General features: G+C 36.3%; 1 protein-coding gene across 1 annotated transcript; it reads left to right on the plus strand.

Annotated features, from left to right (window-relative positions):
• The first annotated feature begins 1,840 nt into the window (after positions 1–1,840).
• Positions 1,841–2,636, plus strand: LOC131425310 (uncharacterized). The gene is made up of 2 exons (XM_058587106.1): positions 1,841–1,937; positions 2,000–2,636. Exons 1-2 carry the CDS (start codon positions 1,856–1,858, stop codon positions 2,503–2,505), a joined length of 588 nt encoding a protein of 195 aa, XP_058443089.1. The 5' UTR covers positions 1,841–1,855; the 3' UTR covers positions 2,506–2,636.
• Positions 2,637–14,906: the final 12,270 nt, after the last annotated feature.

Below are 14,906 nucleotides of genomic sequence, written 5' to 3' on the forward strand. Positions count from 1 at the left end.
CGCTAAGAGAATGATAGATTTTATATTTACGTCTGCTGTATTGATATGAAATTAACAGGGAAGGCGAAATGTAGCCGAATGATGTAATAGGACCAAATCTCAATGTTTATTGTAAAAAAAAAAAAGTGATAAACATGAACAGAAGCTCGCAATGAGATGCGCACTAATATGTGCCGCGCACTATTACCCGCCTTTCCCCTATATACCTTTTAACATGTAAAATAAATACTGCGTCTGTTTCGATGCCAACCTCAGCAAAACTAGTTAGGAATTTAATCTTATTATCCATTTTTACTTGCTGTGAGATGTAAATTCAAGGGAATTGTGACGCTCCTTTTATGTTCATCTATTAAGACGTAAATTTACACGATTTTTTTTTCTAAGTGTGGACCTGAAAGGGGATGAAAATCTTTTGTCTTAATTCCATTTCCAAGTAGGTTACTTTTAACTCCACCTCATATACCTGGTATTCACTAGCAGGGTAATAATGTGTTTAATTAATTTTTCAGCGTCGTGATATTGTTGTAGGGTAATGAGTCATATTAGTGATTTATATGTCATATTCCATTCGAAATATTCGTTTTATGACTATCATTTTATAGACAATTCGAAGTTTATTTTATTCCCAAAAAGGGTTATTCATGGCGCCATTTTTGCTTACGTCTAACATATATAGGAAAAGATATTCTTAAGACTAAGAACTGTTTTCTTTAGTCTAAAAGCAAATTGTAGTTTATTTGTTTATTTGTCTTGAAATCTTCATTCATCAGATAAGATTTGTTCGATGTGCATTCTTTAATGTCGCGACATGTTAACTTTGATAAACAAAGTATGAAAAGGCTATTTTCCATAATTTGTTTACCAAAAATTTATCTATACTGGCTTTTGAATAGGGTCAAACATTTTTAGCAGAATTTATTTAAACGGATGTAATCGAAAAATAACATTAATCTGCAATAAAACAAATTGTATCTAATTAAGCCTTCCGACTTAAAAACAAGGCATTGAAAGTCAATCGAAGTTTGATTTATCCTTCAATATATTATGTTCGAGATCGTAATCGTCACAGCTGCTACCACACATCAGCTGAGATCGCCAAATTGATAATGACGCTGGTGTACCCCATACGCAGCAGAAGAGACATAAACAAAATCTCAAATCAGTGTCTGACGGCCAAGCAAAATAGCGAAGGTAGACTTGTGCAATTGAATGCTGTGACGGTCAAGAAAAGCGAAGCATGCTTGGTTCTTCTAGTCAATTGGACTGTCTCTTCGCGTTTTTTTTGTGCAGTGTGTCTTAATTGGTATAACATTTTCCCCGGTTAAGAGCTAGGGCTACGGGTTCAAGTCCCGTCTCTGCGGTAACATTTTCCCGGTTTTTATTACATGGTTGTATTCACATGAAATTTTTCCAATCTGTTTTCCCCGTTAGATACAGATCGAATTTAAAACTAACTCAAGATGGCTCTAAACTAGAAAACAAATCATTGAATTAAGTGTATTTATATTAAATGGAGAACACCATTTGAAAATAGTTCATTATTGACAACATTCGCGCAAACTCTAACAGATGCTCAATCCAACAAACCTTTTTCGTCAGCCTTGAAGAAACAGTTTCAGAAATTCAAATCATTGAATGTATCTCATCATGCGAACACACACGTAAATCCCCAAACCCTATATTCTACGAGATCTTCTCACGTGGCTGAGAAATATTCACTCCAGTTACTCAGAGTGGATCGACTTCAGAATGCAATAGACTTTCAGTTTGATTTGATAACCTTTGTTCATTCACTGCCTCTGGGTGATGTTGGCTGAGGCAAAACCAGTTGCGTTGTGGTTTCCCCACCGAGAGGATGGAGTTGTTGTTTGTGAGGATTATTCTTTGTTTCGCTTTAATTTTGGTACATTGTAAAATGTACAGTTTAGCCACAACAGGTGAGCTTTTGTCGTACTAGGAAGAGTTTTGTTTTGTTTTAATTGTTTATCTTACTATACAGAGCACGATAGTAAAATCCATTTTCCCAACTCCGACGAAGAGCCGGTTTCGAGGTTTGGATCTGTTGCAAATGAAAAAGCAACTAATTCGACATGCACGCCAGGTTCGAATAATAAACCTTCGAAAAAGGGATTCTATATTTACGATGCCGATGCGAAAGAGTGGGTTGTAACCATACTGAGATTTCCTTCCCGAGATCAAGACTGTTCACACCCGGAACTCGAGAACGCTTCGGCAGATGAAGGTAAACGAATAATTGATCTAGGATTCCCGGTTTCATCTTCATCGGTATCGAAAAGGGGACTGTACATTTACGATACAGACTCGCAGCAGTGGACAATGAGTGCTCTCAAATTACCTACGGCAGGAGATAATACTCAATCCGGTGGCGGAGTGAAGGCCGCATCGAATGATCGCACGAAAAGCGCTAGAACCGATGGCTCCAAGCAATTGAAGGTTTATAATCGTGATTCTGGAACATGGGATTCTGTGGTAGTGTCTTTTTGATATTAGTGTAGTGCTAGTAGTTATTTTGATTGAATTAGTGACGTGAGAATTATTTTTAATATCTTAGAATCTTGTATGCAATAGATTACAAAACAAAACTTTACCTCGGAAATAGAAATAATTAGATATAATCCATGCATTGAAATAATCAGATTTATTTCGTGTAAAATTAACCAATAAGCTATTATTGCTTCCTGGACTAATAAAATAAAATTTCACGTGAAAAGATTTTTACTTGAATCGGTGGTCGGCATGGGACCTAAAATGTTAAATGGCCCTTCAAGGTGTTCCGTAATACTTCTTTTACTGCTTCCTGCACAAACTCAACGTTGTCTTTTTCGGCATAACGCGGTAGTAACGTGCTGTTTGACATCCAGTTTTTAATCTTGAATCCATCTTCTATGTTTCACAGCCTTAACTAGCGAACTTCCACATATAAAGACTCCTAACCAGCCAACTTATCGTCCTCGTATTGTTGCTTGGTACTATTCGTATACACAGAATACTATTTAGGATTGTTATCACATTGTATTTGATTCCATACTAAGAGTACTTTAGATTTAATTTACGATTTTGAGGCTTTCTCTGAGTTTAAAATATTCAAGTGCTTCCATTTTTATCGTGAATGTATAGATAAGAACAGGAATTATAACTAATCGCCTTGAAATATAACACATGGGCTGAAAAGTCCCAGGCCTAACAAAGAGAACACGATGTTTTGGTTCAAAATTAACTTTATTCATCAACGTAATCTCGATCAAGAGCAATGTAATCATTCCAGCGCCGAACTCACATTTTGCTTTTGTAGAACGATTTATCTTTGGCCTCAAAATAGGATAGGCCTTTCAGTTTCAGTTCGGACGAGGTTCATAGTTGCTGTCCACTCAGATGATGATCGTTTTGATTCCAGAGTGAAGTGGTGAATCCATGTTTCATCCATTGTCACATATTCACGCAAAAATTCCTGTTAGTTACGTTTAAACATGGTCAAACACTGCTCAGAATCATCAACACATTCTCGGTTTTTGTGTCAACAGTGAGGAAACGCGGCACCCACTTTGAACAGAGCTTTCTCCTAGTCAAATGCTCATGCAATGTAAAGCCAACGCGTTCTTTCGATATTTTTACTAACTGTCAACTAACTCACACAACTTCACTTTTCGATCATTCAAAACGATTTTGTGGATTTTTTTTTCTGTTTTCTGGTGTTAACTCGCGCATGTGTTCTGAATATGAAACATCAAAATCAATCGTGTATCCTCATTTTAAATATAAATATACTTTAAACTCAATAAATTTATAGTTGATCAGTATCTAAAGAGGAAAACAGATCGGAGAAATACCAAGGGAGTATAACTATGAAATGAAAACTGCGAAAAAGTTACCGCTGAGACGGGACTCGAACCCGTAGGTTTCTCCTATCCGGAGAAATCGTGTTGCCAATAAAACTACCCTGCAAGTAAAACACGTGAAGAAACAGCCTTTTGGAGATGAAGGACCGAGCAAGTTTAATATGATTATATCTCCATGGCAACCTTTCCGCCAGTAATTACTAAAATCAATAAATTTGTTTTTGAAAGCAATATTAAGAATGTGTGCATAGTTTAATTCTAGCTCTAGTTATTTTATTTTTAGTGAGTTACACTACAAAATTAATAAACCAATGGTAAGTTCAATTTTTTGCAAATTTGTTAGTCCGTGCTAAAGGTTTTATAAGAGCGATTTAAAAACTATTATACAACATGTCAAAAGAGGCATAGATTAGAGCTGTAGGTAGTCATTCCTGAATAGTTCACAAAACCATTATGAATTCCAAATAAAACTTCAAGGCATTTGAATTGTTACTATGTTCTACGTAGATATTATGAAGAACTACAAGGGATAGTCCTTTGAGTTTGTTCGAGCTGTCGACGTAGGACTTCACAACTATTGTCAAAATCACTGTTAATTTCTGTTACATTTAGGTAGCAGTTATCTTTTGTGTACCTCATATACTGATTTGAAATATACTTTCGATAAACTATTTAAATTTCCTGGAAAGTAGGAGGTAAATTTCCTGATGAATTCATTTTAGAGGTTCGCTTTCAGCACTGCGTTGTCACTCACACAACCTCACGTACTATACAGTAGTTCAGGTCACACAACCGTTCAATCACAGTGGGCTAGTTCATACTACACAGAAAGTAACACAGATAGAGTAACATTAAAAAAAATCATGAATTCGACCGTCCCACGACAAAAGGGCCTAACTGCAAATGACAGTTTTTCTTTGTTTACTTTTTCTTTCACGATTTACCGAACTGATTTTATATTTGAAGCTTAACTCTTCGATAAACTTTCAAGGTAAAACTACAAGCTTTCGATTTATATTGGTAACTTTTGAGAATTTGCAATAATGGCTCCGTAATAATCAAAAGAGAAAGTAAGCAAAGATAGGCTCTCATTTGCGGTTAGGCTCTTTTGTCGTGGGACTATCGAATTTACGAATCTAATGAAATTTGACAGTTCTGCTACAACTCAGCCCTGGTTCGCAACCCAGCCCTGGCACAATTTTGTGTAACGTCAGAAACAAAATGCCAATACTGTATCGAAAAATATAATTAAGGCACTAAACAAATATGCATAACACTTACCTTTTCAGCACAAATTCAGCCACTTGGGTTGATCTCTACACACTTAAAACTTAATTTTGATCTCGACGAAAAAAAAATGCTGAAAACGAACGGCAAAGCGATATTTTACTAAAATTTCGGCTAAGTTAGCTTTATCCAAAGTTCTCGGTATACACACTTAGAAAATTTCGCAGAATTCGGTAATTTTTTACTGAACTTGCAACAGCTGAACGTTCGGTAATCAGTTCGGTAATTGAATTGAATACCGATCGTTCGGTTATTGCTGAATTGTCAAACAATTACCGTAAATCATGATTCAGTAAAAACCATTCAAGCGAAGAGGTTGTGTTTCGATTGTACTGGCTCGTGAGTTAACGGCTGCTACCGAGACAATTCTAAGCTTCAGGTAGTTAAACTGCCCATAGCAAACGCAATATTCGGGGCGTTTCCCGACTGGAAAGCTAGCAACGAAGGCCATCCCGTTCATACGCACAGAGGTGTAGAGACACAGAGGTGCGAGAGCATAGAAGTGACGAGTCACAGAGGTGCCATCGCATAAAGGTGCGAAGACGAAGGGGTGCAAAGGCACAGAGGTGCTAAAGCAACCCAGTGCTGATCTACCAGGTACCAGAATTTGTACGCTGCGTAGGATCAAAAGAGACGGCATATATCGCGAGGTGCTACACTGCAAGCATCGCATTTGATCGCCACCAAGAGCAAAAGCACTGTACCTGGGGTCAGGTACAGCAAGTGCAGTGGTGTTCACAACGACGGCAGAGCAACTGAGATAGCAGTAAACGACAGAAGACTGCCAATTGGAAACAGCAAAAGACTGCCAATTGGAAATCGTTGGAAGAGCTTCACGTCGTTCTTCACGATAAAGGAACAGAGACATCAGCTACAAGGTAGATTTAATTTAATTTATTTTTTATTTCTTATATCTGAAATTTTACTAAACATAAGTTTTTATTTTGGTATTATTAATTCACAAAAAAAATTTAATGTAATGGATGATCTCATGGAAGATCATCCGAATCCGATTCCGGATACTAGTAAAAGTTTAAATACTCCGAGGGCTAAACATTATCCACAGGGTACCACTGGGCCATGGATAGTCTATCTTCGAAAAAAAGAAAAGATTTTAAACTTGATGCAAATTACAAAGGATTTGACATCACATTTCTCTGAAGTTAAAGAAATCTGTAAGGTTAATAGAGATAAAATTCGAGTTGTAGTTAACGACTTGAAACAGGCAAACGATATTGTAACCTGTAAATTATTTGCTATTGAATATCGAGTTTACATTCCATCGAAGGAGGTAGAAATTGACGGTGTTGTGACTGAAGCAAGTCTGACAGCAGATGATTTACTTAAAAATGGAGTTGGCCGTTTTAAAAACTCCATGCTTGAGGGAGTTAAGATACTCGAGTGCAAACAATTGTACTCAGCATCTATTGTCGATGGAAAAAAGTCTTATCGTCCCTCAGATTCGTTTCGCGTAACATTTGCCGGATCTGCATTGCCTAGCCATGTCTATATCGATAAAATTCGTCTTCCTGTTCGGCTTTTCGTACCGCATGTTATGAATTGCACGAACTGTAAAAAATTCGGACATACAGCTACTTACTGTAGTAATAAGTCCAAATGTATCAAATGTCAAGGGCCTCATAAGGATAATCTTTGCGATAAAGATGTTGAAAAATGTGTTTATTGTGGGGAAAGCCCTCATGATGATCTTTCAGTGTGCGCTGCATTTAAGCTGCGTAAAGACAAAATGAAGCTTTCTTTAAAAGCACGGTCTAAGCGCACATATGCAGAAATGCTCAAAACGGTCATACATGTCTCCCCTTTGGAAACCGAAAACGGTTTTTCAAATCTTGCGGAGCCAGAGGAATCTGACTCTGACGGAAATAGTGAAGATACCTCGTTTGTCACTCCTCAAGGGTCTGTTAAGAGGAGATTAACAAACCACAAAATACCAAAAAAGACACCTAAAATTATACCTTCAAAAAAAGATCCCCGTGTTAAAGCTAAAAAGCCAAATTTAAAACCAAAAACTGTGCCTCCTGGTTTGTCAAATTCACAAACCAATCCAGGAACTAGCTCAAGAAAAGACAATAATCCAGTGGGCTCCATTTCACATTCACCAACAGGATTACTGAAATTTTCGGAAATTGTAGAATGGATTTTCGCTGCATTCAATATTTCTGAACCTCTAAAGACCATCATAACAGCATTCCTTCCAATAGCTAGAACTTTTTTGAAACAGTTATCAGCTCAATGGCCAGCTCTTACAGGTTTTGTATCATTTGATGGATAATTTATCATCCGCCGCAAATGATTCAATCACTGTCCTGCAGTGGAATTGTCGAAGCATCATGCCAAAACTTGATTCATTTAAAGTTTTGTTGCATAGTCAAAAATGTGATGTATTTGCTTTGTGCGAAACATGGCTTACATCAAACATAGCCTTAAATTTTAATGACTTTAACATTATACGTCTCGACAGAGACTCCCCGTATGGTGGAGTGCTTTTAGGAATTAAGAAATGTTATTCCTTTTATAGATTAAACATTCCTTCGACTTCTAGTATAGAAGTTGTTGCTTGTCAAATAAACATTAAAGGAAAGGACATTTGCATTGCTTCGGTATATATTCCTCCAAGAGCTCAAGTTGGACAACGACAGCTTAATGAAATTGTCGAAGTCCTTCCTGCTCCACGTTTGATTTTAGGAGATTTCAATTCGCACGGAATGATGTGGGGTTCCGTTTACAATGATAGCAGATCATCTCTAATATATAATATTTGCGACAATTTTAGCATGACGGTACTAAATATGGGTAGCATGACACGGATCCCAAGACCTCCTGCACGTCCAAGTGCATTAGATTTATCTCTTTGTTCGACTTCAATTCGACTAGATTGCACCTGGAAAGTATTTCCTGATTTACATGGTAGCGATCATTTACCAATCATCATCTCAATTAGCAGTAACAAAGGCATTGCTAATTCAGTTAATATTCCATATGATTTGACAAAAAATATTGACTGGATTAAATACCAAAGTAATATTTCAAGTGTCTTAACTTCAATGGAAGAGCTTCCCCCACTTGAAGAATATGACTTCCTCGTTTGTTCGATTCTGGAGGCCGCAGAACAAGCCCAAACCAAACGATTTCTTGGTCCATCGTCTAACAGAAGACCTCCAAATCCTTGGTGGGACAAAGAGTGCTCAGATGCTAAACACGCGAAACAAAATGCTTTAAAGACGTTTTTAAAACGAGGAGGAGGAACTCCTCAGAATTTTGAAAAATTCTTGGTTTTAGAAACCAAGTACAAGAACATACTTCGGGTTAAGAAATGCAGCTATTGGAGACATTTTGTGGAAGGTTTGTCAAGAGAAACCTCAATGAGCACTCTTTGGAATACGGCCAGACGAATGAGGAATCGTAACGTAGGAAATGAGAGTGAGGAGTACTCGAATCGATGGATATTTGATTTTGCGAGGAAAGTTTGTCCAGATTCCGTTCCTACGCATAGCATTGTTAGGGAGTCTTCTTCAAATGATGATTCCATTGATAGCCCCTTTTCAATGATGGAATTTTCCATAGCACTCATGTCTTGTAACAATAACGCTCCTGGATTGGACAGAATTAAATTCAACTTGGTGAAGAATCTGCCCGACCTCGCAAAAAGACGTTTGTTGGAATTGTTCAACAAGTTTCTTGAGCAAAATATTGTTCCACCTGACTGGAGACAAGTGAAAGTTATCGCCATTCAAAAGCCGGGGAAACCAGCTTCCAATCACAACTCATATAGACCCATTGCGATGTTGTCCTGCATCAGAAAATTGTTCGAAAAAATTATTCTACGACGTCTCGACACTTGGGTCGAGACGAACGGTTTGTTGTCAGATACTCAGTTTGGCTTCCGTAGAAATAAAGGGACGAATGATTGCCTTGCATTACTTTCGTCTGACATCCAAATTGCCTTCGCTCAAAAGCAACAAATGGCATCTGTATTTTTAGACATTAAAGGAGCATTTGATTCAGTTTCCATTGATGTTCTTTCAGACAAGCTCCACCAACATGGACTCCCAGCGGTTATAAATAATTATTTGCACAACCTTTTGTCAGAGAAACGCATGCATTTTTCACATGGCGATTTGGCAACAATCAGAATTAGCTACATGGGTCTCCCGCAAGGCTCATGCCTCAGTCCGCTCCTCTATAATTTTTACGTGAATGACATTGACAGCTGTCTAGTAACCCCATGTACACTAAGACAATTGGCAGATGATGGCGTGGTTTCAGTTACTGGATCCAAAGCTATTGATCTGCAAAAACCATTGCAAGATACCTTAGATAAATTGTCCGTTTGGGCTGTTCATCTTGGTATCGAATTCTCTGCGGAGAAAACAGAGCTGGTCGTCTTTTCAAAAAAGCATGATCCCGCGCAACTTCAGCTTCATATGATGGGAAGAATAATCGAACAGGTTTTGACTTTCAAATACCTCGGGGTGTGGTTTGATTCCAAATGCACGTGGGGAGGACACATTAGGTATCTGATAACGAAATGCCAACAAAGAGTAAATTTTCTTCGAACAATAACAGGGTCTTGGTGGGGTGCTCATCCGCAAGATCTAATAAAATTGTATCAGACAACGATACTTTCAGTGATGGAATATGGATGCGTTTGTTTTCGTTCCGCTGCAAATTCTCATATTATCAAACTTGAGCGAATTCAGTACCGTTGTTTGCGAATTGCTTTAGGCTGCATGCATTCGACACATACAATGAGTCTTGAAGTTCTGGCGGGAGTTCTTCCATTAAAAGATCGATTTTGGGAGCTTTCATCACGCCTGCTAATAAGATGTGATGTGCTGAATCCCATGGTAATTAATAATTTCGAACGACTAGTCGAGCTTCGATCTCAAACAAAATTCATGACAGTATATTTTAACCATATGTCACAGGAAATCAACCCTTCAAGATATATTCCTATCCGTGTCAGCCTCCTAAATGTACCTGACTCAACTTTATTTTTCGACACATCCATGCAGCGCGAAGTGCGTGGAATCCCGGACCACCTACGCTCTATGGAAATCCCAAAAATATTTTCAAGTAAGTTCAGGCATATTAACTCTGAGAAAATGTTTTACACGGACGGATCGCGAATGGAAGAAGCGACAGGGTTTGGTATGTTCAACAATAATGTTTCGGCCTCATTCAAGCTTCAAGAACCTGCATCTGTTTATATAGCAGAGTTAGCAGCAGTTCATTATAGCTTGAATGTAATCGTCACATTATCTCCAAACCATTATTTCCTCTTCACAGATAGTCTGAGTGCAATTGAAGCCATTCGCTCAAACGCTGCTGGCAAAAATGAACCGTTTTTCTTGGGTAAAATAAAACAGTGTCTGAACGACATATTGAATAATAATTATCTAATCACAATAGTTTGGGTTCCGGCTCATTGCTCCATTCCAGGCAATGAAAGAGCCGATATTTTAGCCAAACGTGGTGCTATTGAGGGTGAAATTTATGAGAGACCGATTGCTTTCAACGAATTCTATAGCGCGTCTCGCCAAAGAACACTTGCCAGCTGGCAAGCTTCTTGGGATAAAGATGATCTGGGTCGGTGGATGCACTCAATTATTCCTAAAATATCGACAAAGGCATGGTTCAGGGGACTGGATGTGAGTAGAGATTTCATTCGTGTGATGTCCAGACTCATGTCCAATCACTACACGTTAGATGCACATCTCCTTCGAATTGGACTTTCCGAGACTAATCATTGTGCTTGCGGCGAAGGTTACCGCGATATTGACCATGTTGTTTGGACATGCGTGGAGTTTCGTGATGTCAGATCTCAACTAATAAATTCCTTGCGTACCCAAGGTAGACTATCCAATGTCCCAGTTCGCGACATTCTTGCTTGTCGTGACCTTCCATACATGAAACTTCTTTATCATTTCATTAAATCCATTGGAGTTCCAATTTAAATTTTATTTTATGTTAAACTGTTTTCTCTTCCATGAGTTCAACCAATAGCCAACTATAGGATATTGAATATAAGTGGTGAACTGATACAAACAATCCTGAAATAGTTATAAGATCATGTACAAAATAAATGTATTTTATTTAATGTAATTTAAAATAGCAACTCGCTTGATAAAAACAGTGTTTAGATTAACTAATGAGTACCAACATACTAATATGATATTCGAAATGTATTAGGTTTAAACTACTATGTATTGTGGATGCCACGGCGAAGAAAAACTTATGTATATTGCCTATGAAATAAACGTATTTATGAAAAAAAAAAAAAAAAATTACCGTAAACTGTAAACCAAATGGATCTAACGAATGGTTCGGTAATTTTTTGCGTTTGTTTACTTTTGGTTAAATTCTTAATTTGAATATATTTTCGAATTTCATAAAACAACATACAATTTAAGCTTAGGATAAGGTTTTTCGAATTTGAATATTTTTCATAGAAACGAGTGAAGAAAGTTCGAACCAGTTGTGACTACTGTGCACTATATATCCACGAAAAAATATTAAAAAAATGTCTAGAAAAAATGTAACTTCACTTCCCGGTTGACCGGAATTATGAGCGCCTTTCGGAGCACTGCCAACCTGTCAAGTCCACCAGAAATAACTCGAACGAAATGTATTGGCAGCAAGTGGACATAGTGATATGAATTTGGTTTCTGCCAATAAGTAAACAAAAAGCTTTGAGTAGTTCTAATGTTTTTAAAACTTGTGCACTTGTACCTCATTCCATTCGACGAACCCTTAAAAATAGTTTTCGATTGGTAAATAAAAAGACACTTACAGAAAATTTTAATAACTGTTTGACAGTTAGTTTCCATGACAATCAGTATTTACAGAAGTTTGGTTGTTGGAAGATTATTTTACCATACGGATGGTATGGTTTTTACCGTACTCGGCGACTATTCAGATTTACCGTGTAAATTGTATATCTACTTACAAAATTCTGTAATGAAAACTTACGTAAAACTGATCGTCCGGTAAAAATTTGCATAATTTTTGTAAAATGAAGTTCATGTACCGAAATATCGGTAATTTCTATTGATTACCGAAAGTTTTCATCAAAAAAATTACCGAACAACGGAATCGAATCTTAGTGTGTATTATTTCCGATTTCTCGGCAATTCAAAATGTTATACTGATATTCGGTTTTATAGATTGGTCGTTTTGCCGAAATCATCAAATTAATAATATCAACTTACCGAATTCTCGGTAAACAACTTTTAGACAACCGAAATTCGGTGATTCATCAAAGTAGCCATTTTTCTTAAGTGCAAAACTGAGTGATGTAAATAAGTGCATGAGTTCATATGTGGAATTATTTGCAAATAAAAATTGAATCCGAATATAGCGATATGTTTCGTGATATTAAGAACAAGTTTGTTATATGTTCGACGATTATTCGTGACAAGAAATCCCCCAGAGCCTTCTTACGTGATAAAGATACATAAAATTGATTGGACTCCAGTATGATATATTTCTTTAAATATTCAATGCTTTATTGAGCCATTGCTTTCGTTGTAGCCGGAATCCGCTTTTCGGTAGAAAATCGAATTGTTTTCTCTACTGTAAATGACATGGAAGTGCAGCCAGAACGGCGTATATGTTTGGCAATATTTTCTTCATGCGGCATATTTTTCCTTATTTCAAATTTCCTAGCCTGTTAGTTCAACAGGCCCCATGATGTTGAAATAAATAAATCAATGATAAGTTGAGTTTTAACTGGAATGCTTATTTTATATTAAAAAATTTATTTCAATTTATTGCTTAAAATCTTGACATTAGCTTACATGCTTGAACACCGATAATTTCGGTAATTTGTTTTAAAACGCGACGAGGATCTCTATAATTCAAAGTTTTCTCGAAACCGAAAATCTCGGTAAAAGAAAATTATCTGCCAAAGAACAATACCGAGAAGTTCAGTTGTTTTATTGATTGCCGAGATGATTACCGAGTGGCTGTTCAAATCTCGGCAAAGTTTTCCCGAGATTCGGGAAAAAAATCTAAGTGTGTTAGATCAATAACAAAAAACTATTCGCGATCAATTGTCAATATAATTCTGCAGCTGTCATAAGAAATCTGACAGTAAGCTTCAGTGTTAGCAGGAAAACTGGTTTATGACAAATCAAAATATTAAACTCTTTTTTATACGACTAGTTTATTAAGATAGTTTGTTCAAAACAACAATAACAACAACAAAAACAACAACAACAGAGAGAGTTATGTAAAGTTTTTTGTCAAAATTTTCAGTTTTTTTACAATATCTGTAACAATTGACCTTAAAAATCGAATATGTTTTTAGACTTATATTCTGCACGGTAAAAGCTATCCAACAAGCCATAGATTGTCAAAATCCGTCCATTTTTAACGAAAATATCGATATATTTGTGTGACTTTTCGCCTTATTCCAGTAGTAGAAATTTTGAGCGCTGTATGATAAAGTAATGCTTGAGAGCAACGTGAAGCAGGATTTTTCATACTGTTACATACAATTGTTTCTAAGTACCAAAAAGACTGCGTACAGTATCATTTTTCATGACTTTATGCCTCGGACCGATTTTAGCATGGCTCATTTTTGGCAACATAATCGTTCGAATATGACATATGTAAACTAAATGATTGCAGCATTTTCGGGTTGTTAGCAATTCCATAATTATTTTGATTTAAACTACTTACATCAATAAATGTTGGAAGAACATACCACCCATATACCATTCGAATCAGTTCGTCGAGATCAGCAAATGTGTCTGTGAAAATAATTTCACTCAATGTTCTCGGAGATAACTCAATCGTTTTCTACAAACTCAGATTCATATAAACAGTCGTATGCTCCTAAACAAAGTTCCTAAATTACGTTTGGATCCAACTTCTGGTTCCGGAGCTACAGGATGATATGTGAAACGAAATTTAAATATTTCCCGTAGATGGCTGAATCTAAGATTTAAATGAAAAGTCTTAAGATCCTATAAAACATCTTTGAATTTTATCCGATTCTGACTTCCGATTCTGGGTGATGAGTTTTTAAAATTCAAACCGATATAAAATATTAATCATCTTTCCAAAAAGCTGTAAAGTTGGACTCAAAACTATTACAATTATGACAGCAGTTTGGAAAGTTTTTGATAAGTTGCACAATTGTTATAGTTACTCCCGTTTTATATGACGATGTGAAATTTTTTGTAGAGCTTCTAGTGAAACATTAACAAGTTGGTGATTTTCTGCAGAATTGTTTTAGATGTATTTAAAGTTGTTCAACAGTGATTTTTTCGGTAGTATTGTGAAACTTAACAGTGACAAGATGCACAACCAATTTTAATATATATTTCTGAACATATCTAACATAGATAACATTTCTAAATCAATTGTAAAACATCTTGAAAGTTCGATAAGTTACATTTGCTATATTTGCTCTCAGACAAACAACCTTTCTTGAAGGGACCCGGCATTTTTGAATGACATTATCTAACAAAGTTTAATAGGTCTGAAAATAGCTTCTTAGATTGAATAATTCTTGGAAAGATTGATCTTTTAAATTTTATTAACTTGTAATATAGTTCTTTGGTTAAATAGTTCTAAAGAGGCGGATTAATTATGAATAAGAGTAAATTGGGTTTTAGAATGCACTCTAAGTAAATTTTTATACATTTTATGCAAAAATATTTGGAAACTATGTACCTAAGTTATATCCATTCAAGCTTTGTATTTTATTCCTTCAATTTTTGGTTTGAACAC

Source organism: Malaya genurostris, chromosome 1 (assembly GCF_030247185.1).
Source record: "Malaya genurostris strain Urasoe2022 chromosome 1, Malgen_1.1, whole genome shotgun sequence".
NCBI classification, from domain to species: domain Eukaryota; kingdom Metazoa; phylum Arthropoda; class Insecta; order Diptera; family Culicidae; genus Malaya; species Malaya genurostris.